This window comes from Eptatretus burgeri, chromosome 15 (genome assembly GCF_056783735.1).
Source record: "Eptatretus burgeri isolate ZD-2024b chromosome 15, Ebu_testis_v1, whole genome shotgun sequence".
NCBI classification, from domain to species: Eukaryota; Metazoa; Chordata; class Myxini; order Myxiniformes; family Myxinidae; genus Eptatretus; species Eptatretus burgeri.
In genome coordinates, this window is record NC_140975.1 from 44,864,604 (window position 1) to 44,890,884 (window position 26,281).

The 26,281-nt window shown below is 46.7% G+C and overlaps 1 protein-coding gene across 5 annotated transcripts; it reads right to left on the reverse strand.

The window, feature by feature from the left end:
• Positions 1-939: 939 nt before the first annotated feature.
• Positions 940-21,969, reverse strand: FDXR (ferredoxin reductase). Of its 5 annotated transcripts, none has more exons than XM_085858276.1 (15): positions 21,780-21,969; positions 21,086-21,181; positions 20,580-20,696; positions 19,694-19,790; positions 16,019-16,119; positions 14,065-14,160; positions 13,380-13,502; positions 10,831-10,944; positions 8,136-8,237; positions 7,657-7,764; positions 7,485-7,572; positions 5,842-6,023; positions 4,743-4,914; positions 4,365-4,529; positions 940-4,243 (listed from the first exon to the last, which is right to left on the reverse strand). In XM_085858276.1, exons 4-15 carry the CDS (start codon positions 19,770-19,772, stop codon positions 4,113-4,115), a joined length of 1,461 nt encoding a protein of 486 aa, XP_085714402.1. In that variant the 5' UTR covers positions 19,773-19,790; positions 20,580-20,696; positions 21,086-21,181; positions 21,780-21,969; the 3' UTR covers positions 940-4,112. The 5 variants fall into 5 exon arrangements, with proteins under 5 accessions (XP_085714402.1, XP_085714398.1, XP_085714399.1 ...); XM_085858272.1 differs by having other exon boundaries at positions 10,831-10,947; XM_085858273.1 differs by lacking the exon at positions 21,780-21,969 and adding an exon at positions 21,277-21,604 and having other exon boundaries at positions 10,831-10,947.
• Between the last annotated feature and the right edge of the window lie 4,312 nt (positions 21,970-26,281).

Genomic DNA, 26,281 nt, shown 5'->3' on the forward strand with positions numbered 1-26,281 from the left:
GGGACATGAGCAAGGATGAGGGAGTTGAGTGGACAGAGGAGGTGAAAAAATACATATTGTGTGTTGCAGGTTGTGACTACTGTGTGGTCATTCTTGTTTTTTTATTGATCATTAAAATCATTGTTTTATTAACATTTAAGTAACATTGCATGAGGTATCTTGTTCCACGAACTCTCTGGTTTTCCCTCTGTAATTAACATTCTTAATCCTGATCCTCATTTCAATTTCTCACATTCCCATGTGACCGCATCAAAATGGCATGTACACGGTGGCCACGATGTCTTGTCACCCCCTTGTAAAAATTGTGACATTGCCTTTGTGTGCAGAGTGTTCATTCGTTTCCTTTCTCCATATTTTCAGATTGAGTGAATCAGTGAATGTCACCACAGGTGACCGTCCACAAAAGTCTCAACATCCCAGTTTCACAAAACTCATGAAAACGTGAACCAAAAGCAATCATTCAAAAACAAGGACATGACGCTCACGTTCGACCTGAGGATCCCATCTCGCGTGAACATTGTGTTATGAATCTACGCCCGCCGGCGTGCGAGTGACCGCGTCAACTAATAGCGGCCGTTTCGCCCACCGAACGAGCAATTCAGTCGTGACTTTCCGGAACAATGCCGGAAACCAGTCACGGGTGGGTTCTTAATCCCACCATGGCCCAGTCCGTATTCTACCCGCGCGAAATAGGGTCAATCGCCGAATATCGATATACCTAAGTACTCGCGCGGGTAACCTACCGAGGGATCGTACCTCGGCGGAGGCCTGCTTGGACACGAACTGCTCAAGCGGTCCGTTCCGTTCTGAGATAACCGAGTGGGTATTATCGCCAGACCTCGCCGGATCCGATTCTATTTATCGGGTATTTAAAACCCAACTAACATTCCGCAATGCAAGATGGCATTTCAATAAGGGAAAGAGGACAGGATGAACGGGTTAACATTTAAATCAGCACATTTATTACAACTACACACGTATACAGGAACAATCATGCAGTCATGCAGGTATTCAAAAACACCAACATGCACGTATACCGAAAAAGCAATGAATGCGGCACGGCACGCGGGCAAGACAAAGCGCTACAACCGTCTATAAGCAATTATCAATGTACAGTCACTTACACAGTTTTACTTACGGGACTCGGCGCCACAACATTCATTCAAAAGAAAAGACTTCATCAAAGGCAATGGAGTCAGGCTGGGCCCGTAGACCTTTATGGCGTGGGACTTGGCAGACCGAACGAGTCCCATGAGACCGTTGCAGGTTACCTGCACCCTCGTGGTGCCTTGTGGTGTGAGCCTCGACGTCCCGTCCCCACGACAGCTAGCGTAGCCGCGCCTGAGCTCGGGCCTTCCGCGTGGCCGGCGAGCTCTCTCCGGCTCTCCTCACACGAGTGCGCAGGTTCGCGCGACACCGCTGGCAGAGCTGCGCCTCCAGTCCGCGTCTCCTTCGCGACGCCCGGACTCTCCACCGACTGCAAGCTCCAACGAACGGGTCGCTCCACGGACCGCTTCTCCACAGATGAAGACCACCAAGACTTCCATCCGACTCCTTCCACCAAGACCACGAGAAGAGAAGAGGAGAAGAAGAAAAAGAAGACCGACTTGGCGCTCTGCGTGCCCTTATATTCCCCACGCTCCGCCCCTCCGCTCTCACCCTGCCCTCCTTCCAGAACATGCGGGAAACTTCCAGAAGGAAGTGTTTTCCACTTCCAACGCCTCGCTCCTCCCCTTGCACGGGAAAAACAGGCGGGAAAATCCGCGCGCCATCGGAATACCTTCTTCTTTTTCATGGCGTTATTGGAATCCCTTGTTCCTTTTCCTTGGTAGAGACGGTTTTATAAGCGGAGAGGGTTGCAGCGGGGTTGTGGAGAAGGTGATCGGTAGTGGGCGTAGTGGGGAAGGTGGTTAGGTGATTGGCGTGGTGGTTGAGGTGATCATGATGGCGTGGTTTGTTGAGAGGCGCGTGTGGTTGTGGTGGTGGAAGGACGGTGGGTCTGAAGCCGTTGTTCGAGAGCGATGTTGGTGGTGGTGGTCCAAAATAACGATCGTGAAAGAAAAACGGCTATCTCAAAGATCACAGCCCTGTGACACGAATAAATCCCATTAAACAACGGTGGGGAAATCTAACTGAATACGGACTTATCTATCGAACTGAACTAAGGACCTTTACGGTGTTCTGCAAATTTCCACAGCCGTAACAATAGAAAACAAAGCACTGTGACCGGACATAGTCCTCAGATATAAAAAGGTAAAGAAGGCATTGTTAATGGAGGTTTCAGTACCCAGCGATTTTTGTTTAAATAACGCAGAAATTGTGAAAATGACCAAATATCAAAACCTCAAGAATGAAGTGAAAAGATCCTGGAAGCTGAAGAGTACCAAAATTGAACCAGTGATAATTGGAGCAACGGGAATGATAAAGAAGAACCTCACAGAGATCCTACAAACCATCCCTGGGGACATTACCACAAATGAACTACAGTTGGAGGCTGGCTCAGCAATGATCCTGAAAAAAGAGCCGTCAGAACAAAACTCGGAGAACACAACTTCACACCTCAGCCCATGAATCACGATCCTTAACTGAAACGAGGGTGGATAATTTGAGTCCTGGGAGGACTCCGTTCCACCTTCTGAAACCGGAATTGTTATGGAGATGACAATCAAACACACACACACACACACACACACACACATACACACACCTCTCACATTCAGGTGAGGTTAATGAAGTATGAAGTGTGTGAGTACGTGCCAAGCTAAAAATGTGTGTTGTAAGGTTTGGTTATGGATTCAAATCTGTTTGAAGACAGCAATATCAATGGTTTGGATCCCTCCGCTTCTGGAAAAAAAAACGTTAGTTTATCACGTCATTAAGAGGGCGAGCAGGATAGCTTAGAGGTATACTCACTTGCCTTCTATCTGTACACCTGGTGTTCAAATCTCAACTCATGCAGGGTGATGTATCAATGTGTGACGCCCTTCTGAAGGATGCTAAGCTGGAGGACCTGTCTGCTTGTACTGATTGTTGGTGGGGGTTAAAGACCCCACAGTGTATTTCACAAAGAGTACGCAAGTTATGCCGGTCCCCTGGCTAAATTCCCACCACCTTCAGTTACTCGTAAGCGACAGGCCTGGCCACTCGGTTCCTGAAAGACTTGGGCCAGAAACATTCCTCGGCCGACCTCACAAGGTGAAAATAATTTGGACCTTTGAAGAAGTTGCAGTAGACGATAAGGAAAATCCAAGCAGACCGACAAGGTTTTATCTTCAGGGAGCGTGTAATTCGCTGCCTGTGTTTAGTCTGGTTGCCAGATGACAGCAGTCGACCAGACTAAGCAGGGTAAGGAAATTACAGCCTCTCTGAAGGTCACTGATTGTGGTTGATTCTTAATGTTAGTTGGGAAAATTAAGATGGCAAACAAAAAGCAATAAAAACGTACATAGCTCTGCCCTAAAACAACACCGACACACATGTGCACACGCACACTTGAGGTTCGACAAGTATGCGTACACTCACAAACACACTCCTCAGAACTCACCCATTAGGTGTGAGCACGACTTGCTGTTCGAGAACCCTCAACCACTCCACAAACAATAAAACACGCGTCTCGTTATTGTGAATCATGACAAGTTTTTGTGAATCGCAACACAAACCATGACAATTTTTTTTCAATAAATTTATACTTTCTACAAAACATTTATCACTCATGGTTCTTCACTTTGCTTTAGCAGGTTTCAGCGTGCATTAGCTTTGAGTCAAACAGGTTTGTCTCATGGACCCTCAACACTTTAAGAGCGTCCTGGCTAAGTAATGAAGTCGTCATACAAAGGATTTCATAATCTAAGAATCCATTCCTTGCAAAAGACATTTGGCCATTCTTGATTAGCGAGAGATTTCAAATTCCCTATGTAGTCACAGAATTGTTTTCTCACTCCAAGATGTCTTTCATTACTGCAAATCGGCTTTGCGAAAGATGACATCACAAATACAGTTGAAAGTCGGTGGCTGCAGCTTGAAATTAATAATTGCAAGGCACACTACAATGAAGTGCTATTGTTCAGAGCCAGGCCTGACAATCTATCTATTCCACCAGCATCATGCTGGGTTTAGCCTGAAGCATGCGTGAGCATCTCCTGCACATCCAAAATCTTCTCCCGTGGTTTATCCAATTTCAAACCTCGCTCCTGCTCCACTCGGTCGATACGCGTCCAATCACCGAAGGACACCACCTGAACTCCTGTGTGAGACATTCAAGTGAGAACTCGGGTGATAAATGCCATTGCAAAGCAGCCAGGTACAAAAGAATTGCAATTCCAACATTGTCGAAACATAAGAAATAGAGTGCTGCAATTCTTCACCTCTGCTTGCGAGTTTGGGCCGAATGGACTCAAATCCTGCCTGAGGACTGGCTGATCTATTGGAGATATCTTCCAGAACAGCTTCTCCGGTCTCAAAACTGTCATTCATCGTCGTAGCTATGACACCCTGAGGTCCTCTTTTCACCCAACCGCTGCAGTACAGGCCTGCAGAAGATAACAAATAAATAACCGAGTTTTGAGTCAGACATTTTCTGCATTAAGTAGTGTCTTCCGACATATGGACAAAAGTACAATCAGCCTGACACACTTCTCAAACTGTCATTAATTATGACGGTGTCCAAAAAAATTTGAGATATAATATACAACCATGAAGAAAAAACAAACCCCAATGCATCGACGACGGCATCAAGTACTAACCTGCTCGTCCTTCGACTCGTCCTCGATTGTTGGGAATGACTCCACGGCGCTTGTCGAAAGGCACGTCTGGATCAAGAGGAAGGCTACGGTAACCTATGCTCCTCAGAACAAGACCACAGGGCATGTCTTCACTCTTTCCCGTTGGAACAGCTTTCATGGTGTCACCGCTGGCCTGAAATGGAACATAATTAAATGGATAATTCAATAACTGATAATCAGGTTTTTTATTCTAATTTTGTGACCCTTACATTCAACAGATATTGTAAAAGGAACTCATGTAACCTCTTCCATTCTGTTGAAAACATACATATGTACAGTACATTCATATTGGGTTTTCAAAAATTAATTATCAAGACTAGTTTTTCATTCTAAAATTAGATTGGTCTGTTTTGCCAACAAAAAATAAAAATAACAAGTCTGGAGACGGCGATGGTTCACGAGCAATGGACACGGTTTGCCTTTTTTATTGTTTGACCTTCGAGGGGACGCCACGGGCAAACTGGTGGGAATCGGGAAAAACGTAAATGATGAAAGTTGTAGTACTCGAAGAGCACTACTTGCATACCAACTTTCATTCGAAACAGTTGAAAACCCTGGGAGCTCGATGCCCAATTTATTGATTTTTTTTGACATTTTCTAAGTTCGTGACCTTGTGACCTTGACCTTAGGACGAAAATGAAAAAAAAAAAATCGAGCTCCGTGGGGCTATGCAGGTGCCATTGGGCTAACAAAATACCAAAACCTCTGCCAGATTCGACAAACCCCCTCGGAGAAGATGTAACTTGAATCCGGCTACCCCCTAAAAACACATGTTTTTTGGGCGTGGCTCCGCCCATAATGGGCACAGCACGCCCATTCTCAGGAAAACACAACTAGATCATGATATAAACCTCGCACCCTAATTTTATCAAGATCGGATCAAAACCCACAGAGCTATGCTCGGGACAGACAGACAGACAGACAGAGACACACACCCATAACGAATATAGTGGTCACTTACTGACTCGTGAACCAATTACTGGCTCATGAACCAATTACTGACTCGTGAACCAATTACTGACTCGTGAACCAAAAATAGGAATGGTGACATCTTCCCAACCTCAAGCTTGTTCAGTTGGAAGTGAATTCCACCGACTCTTTCACCATCAGCTGTGGGCAGGATCTGCACAGGGCTGCGGTGAAATAACAGGCCCCACTCTCTGTGTCCTACACATCCTGCTGAACCTTGAGGCGTGGACTTCAACAGTAGTTCAGTGAGACGACGGCGAGGCCTCGGAATGTCTGTGTGGCACAAGCACAGGCTTATTGGCATCCAAAGGAAACATAATTACTCACAACAGGAGGTCATTTTGCCCATCCTGAGCACCCAATGGTCTACTCTTTTAAAAAAAATACCATGGGATCTCCAACACCCACATCCTAAATGCAATCGGAACAACTGATTTTACACATCCATCTGAAGGACGGTGTGCTGCGATATGCAAGTGCCCTTGCTTAACAGCAATACACCAGTAATGGCAATTTTATCAATACGACGTCTCTAGCGGTAGTGCACACACTGGATGTCTTACTGGAAAGCGTACTAGTAATTGAGCTGTCTTGCACCCCAAATGGAATGCACAGCTACTGGCCATCATCAAGATTGATATTTTGTTTGTTCAAACATTTTAAGGCACAACCGAATAACTCAATAGAAATTTGTCAAATGTCATAATTACCAGTACATGTTAACACAAAGTTAATTGTAGAACGGGTCTATTTCTTGGGATTAAAAAAAAAAAATCAATGATTTATCAGCCAAATCCCATGAGATATCAGAAGCAAAGCAAAGTAGAACCCGACTAGTACTGCGATGGGAGACACCATTTATGAACTGGTGTTGTCAGCTGAAGGATTGCAAATGGGGATGTAAAGCATGCTGAGGAGTCTCCATTTAGATTGCAGGGGTTAATAATCCGACAGTATCTCTGATCAAGAGTAGGCGATTGTGTGCCAGAAACTTCGATAAATCATCTGCCTTGGAGATAAAATGGCATTAAGGAACTTATTATCTCCGCCACCAAAGGCGGATGGAGGCTGTGTTTTCACTACTGTTTGTCTGTCTGTTAGCAGGATATCTCAAAAGAATTACGGACGGATGACGAACCTTGGTGGGCAGATTGAGTGAGTGACAAGGACAAATTAGTTCGATTTTGCTGAAGACCCAGATACGAGAATTGTTTAAACCAGACACGAGAATAACTTTTTCAGATATCGTGCTATATATCGTTTTTGGCCCTATCTTTCAATGGTGAAGAATCACTTAAAAAATTCTCGGATCAGGATACAGATCCTGATTCGGAGCTTCACCAAACCCTAATCATTTTTTTCTTGTCACAAGCCCAACCTGTCCACCAAATATCATCCGAATCCGTCCACAACGTTTTGAGATATCCTGTTGACAAACAGACGGACAGGGGCGAAAACATAACCTCCACCCACCTGAGGTGGTGGAGGTAAAAAGTGTTGTGGATATTAAGTTAGATATGATTAATGGTAACAATAAGGTTAGTTTGTAGAAGACAAGTAAACACCGATAGACTAATTTAATCAGGTGTGTATACAGCACAGGCATGATGGGCAAAAACACCTCCTTCCGCAGTATGTCTCAATGTCCTTAAAAATCCTTTTCATGTTCCACTTAGCACTTGAATATGAATTAATCACTCACAACAAATGTCAAAATCATAATACACAGCATACTTTCAAGAAGTACTCTCTCTATTCCTTCAAAATCAGATGGGTTCAGCACCGTCCTTACTCCCTGCAAATTTACCATTTCTCGGAGTTCCTAAAAAGAAAAAGCGGCGATGAGGAGACAGAAATAGCAACGTTTATCTTCATTCTCTCCACAAGGCCAACAAAGAATTCTCACCTTGATGGTGAAGGCCACTTGCAGAGGTCCTCTTCGGCCCACCACAAAAATCCTCTTGATCTTACTCTCGGCTATGGCATCCAAGGCTGCACCAGTAATATCAGTTTTCTGCCGGAATTTGCAAAAGCTCTCAGTGGCACACCAGCAAGCACTACCTCTGATGAAAAAAAAAAAAAATGATTCAACCCATCCAAATTAAGGGGTTGTCAAATTTACTGCATTAGCAAAATGATAATTTTGATCCATTTCCCTGTATGCTCCTTTCATCCCCCGAACCACCATCTTTCCCTTCTCCGTCACATTCTGCTAGCCTCCCCAGTCCCCATTTCTCTCTCTCATATTTGCCTTCCTTCACTCAATTTACAAGCTAGCACTTTAATATCATATCTTCATGGTTTTCGACTGTTCGTTGATGTTATTGGTAGCAGGAAGACGTGATACTTTTACGTGACGTGGGAAATAACCAGTAATAAATTAACCCTTAGGAGATCAACGGGTGTCAACAGAATGCGAGCCAAGTCCAGCGCCACGTTGCCTTGCCCCAGCACCACTGCGGTCTCCACGTTCAGATCCGGCATCAACTGCAATATGAGGTAATATATCAAGACCAAAGTGCAGATTTAATGGAATTTTTTTTCAAAAAGAAAACATTTCTCCAATATTTTAAAGTTGGTTTGGTATAAATTGCAAGCCGAAGAGCTGTTTTGAGCAGCAATTTTTATTTTTTTGAAAAATTGATTTAATAACTTGTATCAAACAAAGTTTGGTGCACATAAATCACTTCATTCACAAGATTATCAAAGAAAACTTATGAATGAGAATCTCAGACATTTGCAAGCAAACGCAAATGCCTCCTCGAGTTTGCACTGCTCATCAACAATATATAATTGCATATTTTGACCTTTGACCTGGTGTGAAATCAAAACTTTCCTCTTCAAAACGTTTCAAATCAGAACTGGGAAAACGCATGAAAAAAAGTACGTACGGTAGAACAAAATGTTAGTCACTGCTCATAGTATTGCCGAGTGGCCACATAAAACAGGTCGACACATAATCAAGGTTATTGTACGTCACAAAATGTTGATCTATGCATATCTGAATGGTGAATATTTTGGCCACATAAGACAGGTGGCCACATTATCAAGGTGTATTCATTAGCTAAATAGATCATAGGTCATATCAGGCCATACGTAGGTCAGCATGATCTAGTTTGCAAAAAAAGGCTTGTGACATCCAAAGGTGCATCATATCGTCTGCAGTATATGTGAACACATAAACAATGCCAAGGCAGAACGAAGTCGACGTCGTGCCATCGCAAATCCCCACCGTTTCCCACCAAGATAGAAATTGAAAGATGGCAAAAAGTTCCGCCATGAATGACCCAATATCAAATTTTGAGTTAAAAAATGTTTTCCCCATTTTGACCCCTGTGATCCCAAGTTACCACCCGTGGGGCACGAACTTGGGGGTCAAACCCCCCCCCCCCAAAAAAAAAAATCATGACACCGTATCTTTCATGTGTCTCCAATGTTGATTGCATATGAAAAGTTTCATTAAAAAAAAAAAATGTACCTACAACTGCATTTTTTGGTATTTGACCTTTTGACCCCGCCCCGGGGGGAGGGGCCAAAAATGATACGGCTCACGCACTTTCTTGCCATGCGGTGATCATAATGTGGCTGTGATAAGGTTGTTTTTTGTGCCTAAGAAATGCTTGGTAGGCCAGGAACCTTAGTCACCTCCACCACCGAAGATTATGTTTTAACCCCTAACTGTCTGTTTAGAACAGGATATCTCAAAAAGTTGTGGACAGATTCAGACGAAACTTGGTGGTTGAGTTTGGGAGGTGACAAGAACGAGCCAATTAGATGTTGGAGGTCCGCATCCAGATCCAGATCTGGCCTATAAATGCGATACGAAATGTTATCTGCTCAACCACTCTACCAAGTGCCGTTCTAGTTACCTCCACCACCGAAGGTGGACGGAGGTTATGTTTTCACCCTGGTCTGTCACTTGCGAAAATCGAAGATTTTTTAAGTATATTGGTCGGTTCGGTAAGTTTGTTTGATTGTCTATCCGCTCGCATGCAGCCCAAACCACTCAGCTGATCATTCCGAACCCTTCAGAGATTGTAGGTACTGTCCTTACGATTTGCCGATCAACAGGCGACGCGAGGTCACCTTCGGCAAAAAGGTCAACAGAGGCCAAAATCTCAATTGTCATTTTTCATCCGACTGACTTGAAATTTAAACAGGATTTTCCTGTCAGCTCACAAAATTCAACCACAAATTATTTTTGAAGTCAGCATATGCCGAAAGCTCAACATAGGCCCAAGGTCAGCAACTTAGGTGCAAGCTCTAAAATCCCCAATTTTCATCCGATTGACTTGAAATTTGAACAGGATTTGCAGATCAGGTCACTGAATTCAACCACCAACTGTTTTGAGGTCAAAATAAGCCAAAAGGTCAACATAGGCCAAAAGGTCCACAACTTAGGTGGAATTTCTAGACTCCTAAACCTTTCTCCATTTGACTTGAAATTTGAGGAGGATTTTCATATCAGGTCGCTGAATTCAATCACCAATAATTTTTATGATCAAATTTGTTTTGGGGATTTCGCAAGGATTGTGCTCTGCACGACATCTTTCTTGTTCGTTCATTCGTCTGTGAACAGGATATCTCAAAAAGTTGTGGATAGATTATGACAAAACTTGGTGGATGAGATGGTTAGATGACAAGAACAAGCCAATTCGATTTTGCTTCAGGACAGCAGATCAGGCCTATAAGTGGGATACAAAATGTAAACTGTTCAGTCTGGCGAAGGTATGCGCTCTACAGAGTGTCGTTCTAGTTTTCCTTCTGGTTTTGACTTGACCCTCCTGTGAGACCTAAAATGCCAAACTATTGTCTGCCCACTTCCTCTGCTGATTGTCCACAACACTTTGCCAATTCTTGTCTGGACTGGTTGAAATTCAGAGGCACCGCAAGCCAAAAAAAAAAAAAAGCACCTTTGACCCCAAAGCAATACATCTCCCCTCCCTGTAGGAGGAGGCGAGACATAATTGAAATTGACCTCAGCAAAGTCAATGCCCAGGCGTCATTATCACAACAACCTGAGTATTTATGTGATGTAAGAAAACAATTTACAAAAGACAAGCTCAGCGTTGGTACTTACATCCTTATTTTCAGGTAGGCCATTATACCAGCCCACAATCGCCCGTGCCGAATACACGCCAGGCAGCTGTTCTCCAGGAATCCTTAACAGTTGGTCATCTTCCGCTCCATAACTCTGCTTGAGAAAGAGAGTCTGAGGCTGTATCAAACAGCACAGGCCTCAAAAGTTGGAGCATTTCACATGTGATGGTAGTGTGAAGTTGTGTCAGATCAGGTAATTGTACAGAGAAGTATATCACACATGCCAGGTGTGATGAGGGCTGGTGATGCTTCACAAATAATCACACATCGTCATCTTCAATGCTCAGTAACGGCACCAAAATAAGCAATGCAATCACACATAAAAGTGTTGCAAGCTGTGCTGCTGCAATTGAACACTGTGATTAGGCTCCCGTTAAGAAGAAGTCTTTGAATCAAAATTTAATGATACTGTATTTGTACAAATCTTTTAAAAAGAACATTTTGTTTTTATTCTTTTTAAAAATAAAATTTATTTATCAGAATTCATCTCAAAGACCTTGTTTTAGCAAGTCTGCAGTACTTTGTTTAAAAGGCTTATACACGGCGGCGTTCACTCAATTGAATCCCAAGTTCTGATTCTTATGTACCACACTCTATTACAGAGCATCGGTACTGCCAAAGCAGTTCCTTGGAAAGGGTGATACGTCACATTTTTGGTGTGACGGTTTTTTTTTGTGATGGTTTTTTTTGGTGAAAGGGGTGGTTTGCCATTGCCTTCCCAGCATAGTTAGGCAAGAATTTGGAAATTGCCCAAGGTGTCAGCGATAGCTCACCTACTCTTCGCAAAGGACACTGTGGGACCTTTAACATCCACCAACTAATGTCGGCAGACGGGACGCCCAGTTTAACATCGATCCAAGGGACGGCGCGCACATTGATGAATCACCCTGCCTGTGAAACACCAAGATGATCATTTATAGCTGGGTCAGGATTCGAACCTAGCTGAACGGCTTAGAGGCGAGTGTGCGTACCTCTAAGTCTAAGCCATCCTGCCGTCCCGAATCCCAAGTATATAATAGTTAAAAGCCACATTAAATGCTAATCCCTCAGCGACAAGAAGACAGAATTTTCATCCCTCCCCGGTTGCCATGTACATGTCGGTGTTAACCCTCCCGATATCATTTGAAGTACATACTATGTCACTGCAACCTTGTGTCCACCATGTACTCACCAACCTGAGCCATCCTCATCTCATACAAGGTGCCCACATTAGTCAAATGTCCTTGATTTACTTATCTATTTACTATCACATTGCCAGAGTATCCTCTGCAATTGTTGAAGTGTAGGCTAAACAGAAGGTATGTTTCCGGAAATGTTGGCCGGTATGCCGATGATGTTTTTACCTTTCCGTGAAAGAGTAGAGATATACCGTACATGCTCATCAGGAATTTAATGTTTTGTTTCAAGGGGAAGGAAATATGACCGTTTTTACAGCCATTTTTTCCCTGCTGTGCAGGGGTTTGGCTTTTTCTTGAGGCAATGTTTTATGGCCGGATGCCCTTCCTGACGCCAACCCTGGTCGCCTCTTACGACACACAGGGATATGGTACACCTATTCTAACCGGGGCATACACCGGGACCAGTACACTGGCACTCATTTCGCCGACCTCGGAAGGATGACAGGCTGAGTCAGCCCCCTGGTGTTAATTCAGCAGCCAACGGGGCTTGAACTCAGGACCCTGGGATCCCAAGCCGCCACCCTAACCACTTAGCCAACACCAGGCTTTTTCAAGGGGGAACGAAATTGAAACAAAACTTTTTGAGCATGATACACGTATGTAGTTAGCATCTTCACATGCATATTATATATATCTTCTTCTTCTTCTTTCGGCTGCTCCCGTTAGGGGTCGCCACAGCGGATCATCCATCATGATCCGCATAATGATTTGGCACAGATTTTACGCCGGATGCCCTTCCTGACGCAACCCTGGTCGCCTCTTATGACACAGGGATATGGTACACCTATTCTAACCGGGGTATACACCGGCCCAGTATACTGGTACTCACTTCGCCGACCTCGGAAGGATGACAGGCTGAGTCAACCCCCTGGTGTATTAATTCAGTGGCCCAACGGGGCTTGAACTCAGGACCTTTTGGATCCCAAGCCGCTGCCCTAACCACTGCGCCAACACCAGGCTCATATATATATATATATATATATATATATATATATATATATATATCTCTCTCTCTCTCTCTCTCTCTCTCTCTCTCTCTCTCTCTCTCTCTCTCTCTCTCTCTCTCTCTCTCTCTCTCTCTCTCTCTCTCTCTCTCTCTCTCTCTCTCTCTCTCTCTCTCTCTCTCTCTCTCTCTCTCTCTCTCTCTCTCTCTCTCTCTCTCTCTCTCTCTCTCTCTACTCCCTGTTATCACAAATGCATTTAGCCTTCATCCCTATCTACCTTGTGTCCTTCACTTGTGTTGTCTTTGTCCTTTGTGACAATGTGTCTCGTTGTTTTGAATGGACTGATACGAGAAGTCCAGCAAATGACTTCATTAATTAAGCACAGGTCGACCCGAGGATAAACTCACCAAAACCACCGCATCATAAGCCTCCTGTAGGTCGGAGACCATCACATCCCTTCCCACCATCACGTTTCCACAAAAGGTAAATCTTTCTGAATGAGCCGTCTGTGTAAAGCTGTTTATGACGTTCTGAGGGTAGGAGAGAAGGGATCCATTTATTTAATTATATTTACATACTACATGTGGACAGGCAATGTAGTGTCAGTGGGGCAGTGAGCCACAGTTGGATATAATAAGCAAGGGAATGAAAGGAAAAGAAAAAGAGGAGAGAGAGAGCGAGGAGGATATGAAAGAAAGTAACCTGCAAGAAAGAGGATTGGGTGTGGGAAGGCGAGGGGTGGAGAGGGGTGAGGAGGGCAGAGAACGGAGGGAGTATTAATTTGGGTGAAAAAAAAAGATTGCGAGTAATGATGGTGGATGACATGAGATGGCGGTTCACTGGTTGTTCGAAGACCGAGAGGGAAGTGGGGAATTGAACCGTCTACAGAAGGCAGTCGTATAATCAGGAGAAATGAGGAACAAGAGGGATGAGGTTTGCGGAAAGCCTTTATTTTAGGAGTTTAACGAGAAGGCTACTGGACGAACATGTGTGGATCCTGAAGAAGCTGTGGATGGTTGGATGGCTGAGAGAACAGGAGCCACGAGATCAGAGGAGAGGTGGTTGAAAAACATTGATCATATTGAGTTTTACCTTCACATCAGGATGATCAGGAGCAACTCCGAATCGCACCAGTCCAAAGGGAACGGGGAGACGCTCATACAGATCGACTCGAATTTCCTTGTTGTTCTGCATACTCAGAGAGGAAACATTTTGGAAAAGTATTTTGTACTAGAAGGGCACTCGGTAGAGCACATACCTATGCCACGTAATGCCTGATCCACGAGAACATATCTGACCCAATACATTTTTGAGATATCGTGCTATATATCATTTTTGGCTCTACCTCTCAATAATGAAAAATCACTTTAACAATTCTCGTAGTCGGATCCGGATCCGGATCTTCACCAAAATTTAATCAGTTCATCCTTGCCACACTCCGAACCTGCCCACAAAATTTCATCCAGATCCGTACATAACTTTTTGAGATATCCCGTACACAAACAAACAAACAGACAGAAAGGGGTGAAAACATATCAGTCAGGAAGATCACCTCCTGAAAACATATCACCTCATTCACTTTCGGTGGCAGAGGTCATAAATGTCGCAGGTGATGCTGAATTGTACGTTCACTATTGTGAATCTGACATGAAGCTGAAATCAATATCACGATGTCACAAGGAATCTCCAGATAATGAGATTAAAAATTGTACCTTCAGCTGGCAAAGGCACAGTTGCTACTTTCTGGGACATCTGAGATGTTGTACTCGTTGACATGCTCAGTAGTGCTAGCACTGACAAACAAGGTTAGGATCGAAACACTCAGGAAACTGAAGAAGTGTGTTCGAAGTCCTTTCAACAACGACACAGTAAGAGTCTCAACATGAAACCTCACAAATCCCTGAACTAATGCAGAACAAGTGATACAGATAGCACCAAACTCGAGATTACGAATCGCACAATGGAAACATTGATGCTGTTCATTTACAGATGGACACACTTCCTTTATAGTGCGCAAAGCACACAAGTATACAAAAATGCACACACACACACACACACACACACACACACACACACACACACACACACACACACACACACACACACACACACACACACACACACACACACACACACACACACACACACACACACACACACACACACACCTTTGAATGTGCTCCTTTGTAGACCCTCTAGTGTGCAGACCTAGACTTTTTAACACTTCCATCTATTTGCTGTTCCTTTAAAAAAAATTTTTGTGGATAACAGTGATGAAAAGAATGCTGTTCACAAAATACTACATATTGGATAAATATTTTGGCATGATCCTATGATTTACATTCTTCTTCTTCTTCTTCTTTTTCCATTTGGCAACTTGGCTGCCGGGTAGATATACTTTTGTTGGGGCGCGACTATGCTGCTGATGCAGCTGATGCTGCGCCCCTGTACCAGTAAACTGGTACTCATTTCGCCAACCACAAAAAGATGACGGGCTGAGTCAGCCCCACATGGTGTTAATTCAGCGGCCAACAGGGCTCAAACTCAGGACCCAAAGATCCCAAGCCAGCCACCCTAACCACGAAGCAAACACCAGGAGGTTTACATTAAATTATGGTAAATGCGTGAACCATAATTGCATATTCCTAAAATGCACATGACTGTACTAAGGTTTGTCAAACCGATTTAATTGCCAATTCACAGAAAATGATCAGGCCTTACTTTTTGAGTGGAAGACAAGAGCAACAAGGACATGGTTATTGGCCAGGGATTCCTCAACCCACCTGGCCATGATATTAGCGACTATCCCAAGCAATTTGTTGGAAGAAAAAGAGTCAATAGATTTTGTTGCCATCACACAAATGCATAATTAAGCACACCCAAATTAATGCAGCATTCATTCGTGTTGGGTTCAATGACCTCAAATGTTTCACTTTTTTTTTTCAATTATCGGAATTTAAACTTCACTGAAGCTTCATAAAATCTTGCCTATAGCTGTGCCCAACAGCAGCCCAGTGCACTTTAATGACAAGAATTTACATCCCACCTTGAGAAGGTGCTGCACAGTGTAGAACCCTGCTGGACCACTGCCAACAACACAAGCATGGAGTTTGCGGCGCACACCAGTGAAACAGCAATTTCTAGTGACTGTTTCGGAAAAATCAACAAGAACATTACGTTAAAGAGCAGCGTAAATAAAATTAATAGTCGAAAGGAACGAAGTGCAGGATAAGGAAACAAATTGAATGGAAGAATAAGGACTGGAGGATGTGGATAAGGAAGGAGGAAAAGGACGTGAATAAGAAAAGGATGATGGGAGGAGCAAAGGAAAGAAATACTAGGATTTTAAAGCCGAGCAAGTTAAAGACCAAAAAAATTACAGCGAAAAGGAAGTGGACAAAAATTCAGATTGGGTGTGTCATTGCCATTTGAGTGCAAAGCTGCCAAGTGGACAACGGATACATTGTCTATTGATTTCTTTGATTAAAAAAAAAAAATGTAAGAACAAAATTTTGGCTTGAAGAACAAGGTGAAGGATGATAAAATGGTAGTACACTGACAGTGGGTGGTGGGGAAGTAAAGACGTGGAAAGAAGAGGGAAAGAGATGGAGGGAAAGTCAGAGGGAGAGAAGCGAAGAGGAGTGTACAGATCACGAGTTGGCGGCGTCGGGATCACGAGTTGGCAGCGTTGGGATCACGAGTTGGCGGTTTTGGGTTCAGGAGTTGGCAGTTTTGGGATCACGAGTTGGCGGCGTCGGGATCACGAGTTGGCGGCGTCGGGATCACGAGTTGGCAGTTTTGGGATCACGAGTTGGCGGCATCGGGACCACGAGTTGGCGGCGTCGGGACCACGAGTTGGTGGCGGCGGGATCACGAGTTGGCGGCGGCGGGATCACGAGTTGGTGGTATTGGGATTACGAGTCGGCGGCGTCGGGATCACGAGTTGGCGGCGTCGGGACCATGAGTTTGCGGCGTCGGGATCACGAGTTGGCGGCGTCGGGACCACGAGTTGGTGGTTTTGGGATCACGAGTTGGCGGCGTCGGGACCACGAGTTGGTGGTTTTGGGATAACGAGTCGTCGGCGGCGGGATCACGAGTTGGCGGCGGCGGGATCACGAGTTGGCGGCGGCGGGATCACGAGTTGGCGGCGGCGGGATCACGAGTTGGCGGCGGCGGTACCACGAGTTGGCGGCGGCGGGATCACGAGTTGGCGGCGTCGGGACCACGAGTTGGTGGTTTTGGGATCACGAGTTGGCGGCGTCGGGACCACGAGTTGGTGGTTTTGGGATAACGAGTTGTCGGCGTCAGGATCACGAGTTGGTGGCATCGGGATCACGAGTTGGCGGCGTCGGGAACACGAGTTGGCGGCGGCGGGACCACGAGTTGGCGGCGGCGGGATCACGAGTTGGCGGCGGCGGGATCACGAGTTGGCGGCGGCGGGACCACGAGTTGGCGGCATCGGGATCACGAGTTGGCGGCGGCGGGATCACGAGTTGGCGGCGTCGGGACCACGAGTTGGCGGCGTCGGGATCACGTGTGGCGGCGGCGGGATCACGAGTTGGCGGCGGCGGGATCACGAGTTGGCGGCGTCGGGACCACGAGTTGGTGGCGGCGGGACCACGAGTTGGTGGCGGCGGGATCACGAGTTGGCGGCGGCGGGATCACGAGTTGGTGGTATTGGGATTACGAGTCGGCGGCGTCGGGATCACGAGTTGGCGGCGTCGGGACCATGAGTTTGCGGCGTCGGGATCACGAATTGGCGGCGTCGGGACCACGAGTTGGTGGTTTTGGGATCACGAGTTGGCGGCGTCGGGACCACGAGTTGGTGGTTTTGGGATAACGAGTCGTCGGCGGCGGGATCACGAGTTGGCGGCGGCGGGATCACGAGTTGGCGGCGGCGGGATCACGAGTTGGCGGCGGCGGGATCACGAGTTGGCGGGGCGGTACCACGAGTTGGCGGCGGCGGGATCACGAGTTGGCGGCGTCGGGACCACGAGTTGGTGGTTTTGGGATCACGAGTTGGCGGCGTCGGGACCACGAGTTGGTGGTTTTGGGATAACGAGTTGTCGGCGTCAGGATCACGAGTTGGCGGCATCGGGATCACGAGTTGGCGGCGTCGGGAACACGAGTTGGCGGCGGCGGGACCACGAGTTGGCGGCGGCGGGACCACGAGTTGGCGGCGGCGGGATCACGAGTTGGCAGCGGCGGGACCACGAGTTGGTGGCAGCGGGATCACGAGTTGGTGGCAGCGGGATCACGAGTTGGCGGCGGCGGGATCACGAGTTGGCGGCGGCGGGATCACGAGTTGGCGGCGGCGGGATCACGAGTTGGCGGCGGCGGGACCACGAGTTGGCGGCATCGGGATCACGAGTTGGCGGCGGCGGGATCACGAGTTGGCGGCGGCGGGATCACGAGTTGGCGGCGGCGGGATCACGAGTTGGCGGCGGCGGGATCACGAGTTGGCGGCGGCGGGATCACGAGTTGGCGGCGGCGGGACCACGAGTTGGCGGCATCGGGATCACGAGTTGGCGGCGGCGGGATCACGAGTTGGCGGCGTCGGGACCACGAGTTGGCGGCGTCGGGATCACGTGTGGCGGCGGCGGGATCACGAGTTGGCGGCGGCGGGATCACGAGTTGGCGGCGTCGGGACCAAGAGTTGGCGGCGTCGGGACCACGAGTTGGTGGCGGCGGATCACGAGTTGGTGGCGGCGGGATCACGAGTTGGCGGCGGCGGGATCACGAGTTGGTGGTATTGGGATTACGAGTCGGCGGCGTCGGGATCACGAGTTGGCGGCGTCGGGACCATGAGTTTGCGGCGTCGGGATCACGAGTTGGCGGCGTCGGGACCACGAGTTGGTGGTTTTGGGATCACGAGTTGGCGGCGTCGGGACCACGAGTTGGTGGTTTTGGGATAACGAGTTGTCGGCGTCGGGATCACGAGTTGGCGGCACCGGGATCACGTGTTGGCCGGGATCACGAGTTGGCGGCGTCGGGATCACGAGTTGGCGGCACCGGGATCACGAGTTGGCGGCGGGATCACGAGTTGGTGGTTTCAGGATCACGAGTTGGCGGCGGCGGGACCACGAGTTGGCGGCGGCGGTACCACGAGTTGGCGGCGGCGGGATCACGAGTTGGCGGCGGCAACACCACGAGTTGGCGGCGGCGGGATCACGAATTGGCGGCGTCGGGATTACGAGTTGGCGGCGGCGGGATCACGAGTTGGTGGCGTCGGGACCACGAGTTGGCAGTTGCCTGGACTTTTGAAATGTGAACGTGGAAAGGGTTACTCTAAGAATATGTACGTACATCTTGGATATGTGGAGAATTGAAAGAGCAGAGCGGGCAAGCATTGAGAGTCTGAGCACCAGGAGTCCAGCCGCAGCTGAACTGGCTGGAGTTTGTATTATTTAGAAAAACATTTGTGGTTGGAGCCACACTAGGTTTGGCCCTTTTACAACAAATGAGGTGCCATTGATTACTGTTGGTTCATATTACTGGAAAAGAAAGTGAGTTTCCCTCTGTCCTTGAAAGAACTATATTAGGGATGCACCATCTCAAACAAAATGATGAAAGAAAGAAAAGAGAGAAGAAAAAGTTACTTAAAGCAATAAACAACCACAGGGTTGGAAAAAAAAAATTTCAGAAAGAGGAAGAATGAGGAAGCAGCAAAAAAAAACCCAAAATGAAAGATGTGACCAAATCTGCAGCCAAGTCTACAAACCATGTCGGGAATTATGAGACCGGAGGTGTGTTGAAAGCCAAAGTGGTCGAAGACGCTGGGAAGCTTGGAATCCTAACATGCTGCTCTCAGTTTACGCCTGAAAAATAAAAATCCAACCATAAAGTGACATAATTCAAGTCTTTAACACGTCTCGCTTTCACGTTCACAACCAACACTCAATTCGGAGGAGTCCATCAAGGTTCATCTACCTTGCACAAGCGTGACGTCAATGATCAATGGACAAAAGGGTAAAATCATTACTGCAATGGATTGCATGTCGTATAAATATTGTACAGATTTGGACACCGATGAACAGTAACAATAAGTCGTGCATTTATCCAGCAAGTTCCTGTGCCTGAAGAATTTATATGCCAACCCCATCTCTATCCCTGATGGTTTCCCTTTGTATCTGAACTGAAGAAGGCGGTTCACGTGAAACCCATGAACCACGTGATCAATTTGTTTATTGTGAAGAAGCTGCTGCTCAGACAGCAACCGCATCCTGAGTTAGCAAGCGGTGTGACCTGGTGTCCAGGAGCCTCCAAGAGGACTTGATCACCTGCTGCATGCAGTCTAAGTAGAAATTTGTAATTTAGCCAGGGTGGGGTGCCGGTGATAACTCCCCTCCTCTTCATGAGTGAACACCCAGTTCACCACTACCTCATATGAATTATATAACTCACAACAAAAAGGAAACTTGGCCAGGGTTGTGGCACACAATTATTTAATTTTTCGAATCATTATTATCGTCCGCTGGTAGAGAACCAACTTTACTACTCATTTTTTTGTGTGCAGCATCATTGGCTGAGGGTGCGGCTGTGCCGCTGACGCAATGCCCGCTGTAGGTTAGAGCAGGAATTTGTTCATGGTGCCGGCGATAGCTTGCCTCCTGTTCACGAAGGACACCGTGGGATCTTTAATGTCCACCAACTAATGCCGGCAGATGGGACACCCGTTTGACGTCCATCCGACGGAAGGCACGCACATCGATGGATCACCCTGCCTGTGGAACACCGGCATGACAGTTTATAGCTGGGTCGAGATTCAAATTTCAAGAAAAAGCACTTGGTGTTTGTTGAACATGGATATAATTTGGAAATGTTGAACTACTACTGTGATATGCCTGTGTGGTGGTGCGGGAGAGGGGAAGGGGAAGGGGAAGGGGAAGGGGAAGGGGAAGGGGATGGGGAAGGGGAAGGGGAAGGGGAAGGGGAAGGGGAAGGGGAAGGGGAAGGGGAAGGGGAAGGGGGTTGGCACGGTGTTTATATCATTACTAGAACAGTCATTGAAATTTAGCTCGATGGTCTTTTTCGGCCTCTTTAACATGTAATGTCAAGGCGTTGATGGATATGGTGCTCAGACTACCACTCGGGGTAAACTGTTCCAACTCACTATGACTCGGTGAGTGAAGGAGTCCTTGTCTGGAGGCGAAGACGCGTCCTTGCTTTGAGCAATTCCACCGTACCCCGTCATCCGAAAAGTCCTTCACTGAAACAAGGAGTCGGGCAGGGTTGGTGTTATCATGCGCCGATTAAAACAGTTTGAACATTGCACATCATGTCCCCTCAAATTATCTCCTGTACTTTTAACGGAGGGCAGCCTGAACAACTTTAACTCCTTATCCTTGATACGGCGGATGGGTCCTCCTGGTGGTTGCCCTCCGTTTGGAACCTGTAGGGTTGCGTGCTCCTCGATGCAGCACCTCCCCTTCCTCGACGTCGATCGGCCTCGGGCCCGGACTCAAGCACTCTTTCGTAACAATTAGCATTGTTGCCATTCCGACTCGTTCCCGTCGCTGTACTTTGACGTCATAAACGAGCGGGAATGTTTATTTTTGTGGCCACGTCACCACCACGATAAGACCTTCAATATCTAGGCATTTTTCACTCAGAATCAGTCTGAAAGATGATGCAGAGGCAGCTCCGGTTCCACGTGGAACATTAACAAATGAAACTTTATCGAACAAATTTGTGGTGAACATACAAGTCGTGTTTGTATCAATGAAACTAAGTCGCTGTTATTGCACGAGCAATCTTTAAAATAATACTTTATTCCGACATCGTCGGCTTTCCGCTGAAAAACTCACCTCAACATTCATTTTCCGGTATCAGGAGAAAACTTCGTACCATACACCGCCCGATCACGAGTGGAGGTTTGAACCGGGTATTCTTGTGAGGATACGCTTTACGGCCGAACGGCAGGAAGCGAATGACGTAAAAGGCAGATAAATGGAGACGGTAAGTTGTACCAGCACTGGGAATGTGTGGGGAAAAAAGTGGAGAAAGGGAGATAATCACAAAGCACATTTTCAACCAATCAAAGGCTACGATTGACTCAGTTATGCTCCACCCCTCGCCCCTCCCTCCACGTCTGCGCGTGACGGAGGCGTGGCCAAGGGGCTCTGCTGTTGTTGTTGCGCGTGACGGAGGCGTGGCCAAGGGCTCTGCTGTTCTGTTGTTGCGTGTGGCGGCTTTGCTGCCGGGTCACGATCATCTCTTAGAACGCAGCCGTGCCGCTGGTGCTGTGCCCCTCTACCGGTACACTGGTATTCATTTCACTGACCACGGAAGGTCTGATAATAGGCTGAGTCAGCCCCACCTGGTGTTAATTCAGCGGGAAAACAGAGTTGAACTCAGGACCCATGAATCCCAAGCCAACAAGAGGCTCGGGCTCTGCTAAAGTGATATGTGACAGAGGAGGAGGAGGAGGAGGAGGAGGAGGAGGAGGAGGAGGAGGAGGAGGAGGAGGAGGAGGAGGAGGAGGAGGAGGAGGAGGAGGAGGAGGAGATTGGGACCATACTCTGTACAGAGTGTTGGTGCTGCTTAAGCAGTCTCCTTGGCTATTGGGCACAATCCTGGACGGGTCACCACTCCGACACAGTATCCCAGCATGCTGGCACTCATTTTGCCAACCTCGGAAGGATGACAGGCAGAGTCAACCTCACCTGGTATTAATTCAACGGTTGAGCAGGATTTGAACTCGGGACCCGAGGATTCCAAGTCCACCACTCGAACCATTCAGCCAACACCGGGCATATGTAACAGAGGTCATCAGGCAATGTACTGATAGTGGGACAACAGTTGGACAAAACAAGCATGGTAATGAACAAACAGGAAAAAAAAAAAGAGGAGAGAGGAGGGGAGAAAACACTTAAACCTGTAAATAAGAGGGTTACAAGAGGGTTAGGTATGGTTGGGTTATGGGGGTAGAAAAGGTGACGGTTAGGGATGGGCAGGGAGGGACATGAGATTGTGGTTTACCACCTGGTTGAAGCTCCTGAAAGGAAGATTGCGGTTGAAAACAGTTTGTGGAAGGCAGTTCAACAAATGTGAGAAATTATAAGAGGAATAAACGAGTTGAAGCGTTTCCTGCACATTTCAGAGGGCTAGTCTAGATTTGGGGTTTTTAAGTATGAGTAACTGAAAGATGTCTGTCCTGGAGGTGTTTGCGATGGTCATAAGGTTGAGAGCGCAGAGAGAGCTAGACTGGAGGAGAAGCGGTTAAAAAAAACGAAAAGGCCTTTGACCTGCCTGTGAGGTGAGAGCAACAACCCCTGTGCTTCACTCTTATCACTGGAAATGTCAACAATGTTTTGCTCTACTTTCCACAGAATCCATGAGACAGATTTGAAGTGGAGGTCCCAACCCCTCAGGGATATCAGTACTCCATTGGGCTATGGATAAAGGCCTTGCAAGCTTGACTATGAGTCGTTCTGATTTTCCAAGGAATTATGGAGAATTCCCAGTCTCTGCCTGTAGAGGTCAGCTTTGCTATACACCATCGGTCAAAAGTTTTAGAACACCCCCATTTTTTCCTGTTTTTACTGAAATTTAAGCAGTTCAAGTCCAGTGAATAACCTAAAATGGTACAAAGCTAAGCGGTAAACTGCCAGAAGTTAAAAAAAAAAAAGAAAAAAGTTTAGGTTACCAAAAACTGAAAATAATGTAAATTTCAGAGTTGTTAAAAAAGGCCCTTTTCAGGGTACAAGTAATGGGTGAGCAACTGTAGCTGTTTTGCAGCAATGAAAGTAAATTAAGCCTTGAAAGTTGATGCAAACAATTCCGACAGGTGTCCCAACTTTTGCTGATTAGTTACAAACCCCTCTGTCTGTATAAAAGCAGTGTTGGAACAGACTGTGTTGCTACACCCTCTGAAGCATTATTTGGACAATATTGCACTGCAGGAAGTAGTATTGTTACGAATTTGGAAGTTTACTGCACTCAACATACAGGTCCTATAGCTCAGTAACATCGATAAGTAAATGTGGATAGATAGATTCCCGTCCCTTGTCTAATACGGAGGATATGGAGGAGAGTTTTTGATTGCCAGGACAAGCGCCTAGCGAATCTGAGGAGGCTGATCGCGGCTCGCCGGTGTCTGGGTTTGGCTCGCCTCTTGCTGGTGCCCAGGTCGACTCAACGCGAAGACCACATGAGGTGGACAGGTCTGAGGCAGAATCTGGTCTTTGGCTCGTCCTTTCCATCTGAGCTGGAGGCCTCAATAAAGACCACTTTGGTCCGATTATTTTGGGTGTGTGCGTGTGTGTGTTTGTGGCGCCAGTATAGTAAGTAATGAATTGTCAAGTGCCTTGCTGTACATACGTGCTTATCAATATTCGGATAACTCTGCCCTTACGTGATCCCCTCATTTCCCTATTGTTAATAAATATCCCCATTTGTGAAAGGTATCAGCTCATTCATGTCCTTTCCTCCATTGGCTTCGCGTGCTGCGTGTTGGAAAATTAGCAAGGCCGTTGTGCTGCTGTAAAGGGGACACTTGGACCAACGGGACTTTGGTGACCGTCCGCTCGGGTCACACACGGTTCGAGTACGCTAGCGGCTCGTTCCGTATGGGTGCCGTTGAGGGTGTGAAGACTCGGTAAATCGCCACGTGGATCTCTAGGTATTTTGAAAATTGGCAAATAACCCTGTACCACGTGGTAGAAATATTGAAGCTTCACGGTCCGATAAGGGACCTGTATTCTTTGGAGTTTTCTGAAGAAGTACGATCTAAACTCCGGGTGATTGGCGGAGCCGACTCTACTGCTCCACCTGGCGGTCGTGCTCGTCGCCAACGCCCGGCCCGCAACAGTATATTGCTATCATAATGGTGAGAAAAAGACAAGTAACAAAGGAAGACAGACAGACCGTTATAACCCTTAAAAGTGTAGGTCTTTCCTTTGGAGAAATTGCAAATATGTTAAGGTGTCAGTGAGTATAGTTTCCTACACCATCAAAAGGCACTTGGAAGCTGGAGGAAACTCTGACAGGAAGAGGTTTGGCAGACCCAAAGCCACAACACAATCAGAAGACAAGTTTCTGAGAGTCAACAGTTTGCATGATAGGCGGCTCACAGGACAGCAGCTTCAAGCACAGCTTAACACTGGTCGAAGTAAGGAAGTCTCAGTTTCAACTGTGAAGAGAAGACTTTGAGCTGCAGGTTTGACAGGTCGAGTGGCAGGAAGAAAGCCATTGCTAAGATGGAAAATAAGAAAAAAGAGGCTTGCCTGAGCCAGGAAGCACCGCCAATGGACTACTGAAAACTGGAAGAAGGTCTTCTGGACCGATGAATCAAAATTTGAAATCTTCGGTTCATCACGCAGGGTTTTTGTATGCCGTCGAGTAGGCAAAAGGATGGTTCCTCAGTGTGTGACACCAACTGTCTAAATGGAGAAGGAAGCGTGAAGGTTGACTTGCACAGAGTGACTGGCACCCTGAACCAAAAGGGCTACCACAGCATTTTGCAGCGCCATGCAATACCCTCTGGTCTACACCTAGTTGGTCAGGGTTTCATCCTACAGCAAGATAACGACCTAAAACATACCTCCAGGCTATATCAGAACTACCTCAGAAGAAAAGAACAAGACGGTAGGCTTCAAATCACGGAATGGCCAGCACAGACTCCAGACTTAAACCCCATCGAGCTGGTTTGGGATGAACTGGAGAGAAGGGTGAAAGCAAAGCAACCTACAAGTGCAACACATTTGTGGGAACTTCTGCAACAGTGTTGGGAAGAACTTTCCGAACAATATTTGATTTCCATTGAAGAAAGAATGGCACGAGTATGTTCGGCTGTTATATCTGCAAAAGGTGGCTACTTTGATGAGTCAAAATTTTAGATTCAATTTTGTTCAACAAAACGATTCCATGATTTATTTTTTATCTGCAATTGTTTATTTGTTCTATGCTTTAATTTCAGAGTACATTGAAACATCAAACTGCTTAAATTTCAGTAAAAACTGGAAAAACTGGGGTGTTCTTAAACTCTTTACCAGTAGTGTATGATTGGTCCAAGAGAGGTAATGACTGAGGGAGGGGAAGGTTGAGAAGTTAAAGAGACTGAACTTCTTCTCGTGGCTGACCATGGAAATAGACAAATGAGTTTGTTCAATGATCCTTCCAGAGGAAAATGCTGATACTCTGATTCCAAGATTGAATGGCACGTTCCATTTATCAGACCAGTATAACTAGTCAATTTCAGATCAGCAGAGAGTGATGCAGTTGCTGTCTGCCTGTCAGTAGGGTGGGGGTACTGTTCAACACATTGTGGGGTCATCTGCAAAAAGCAAGAGAGGGTTTTCCAAAGGAT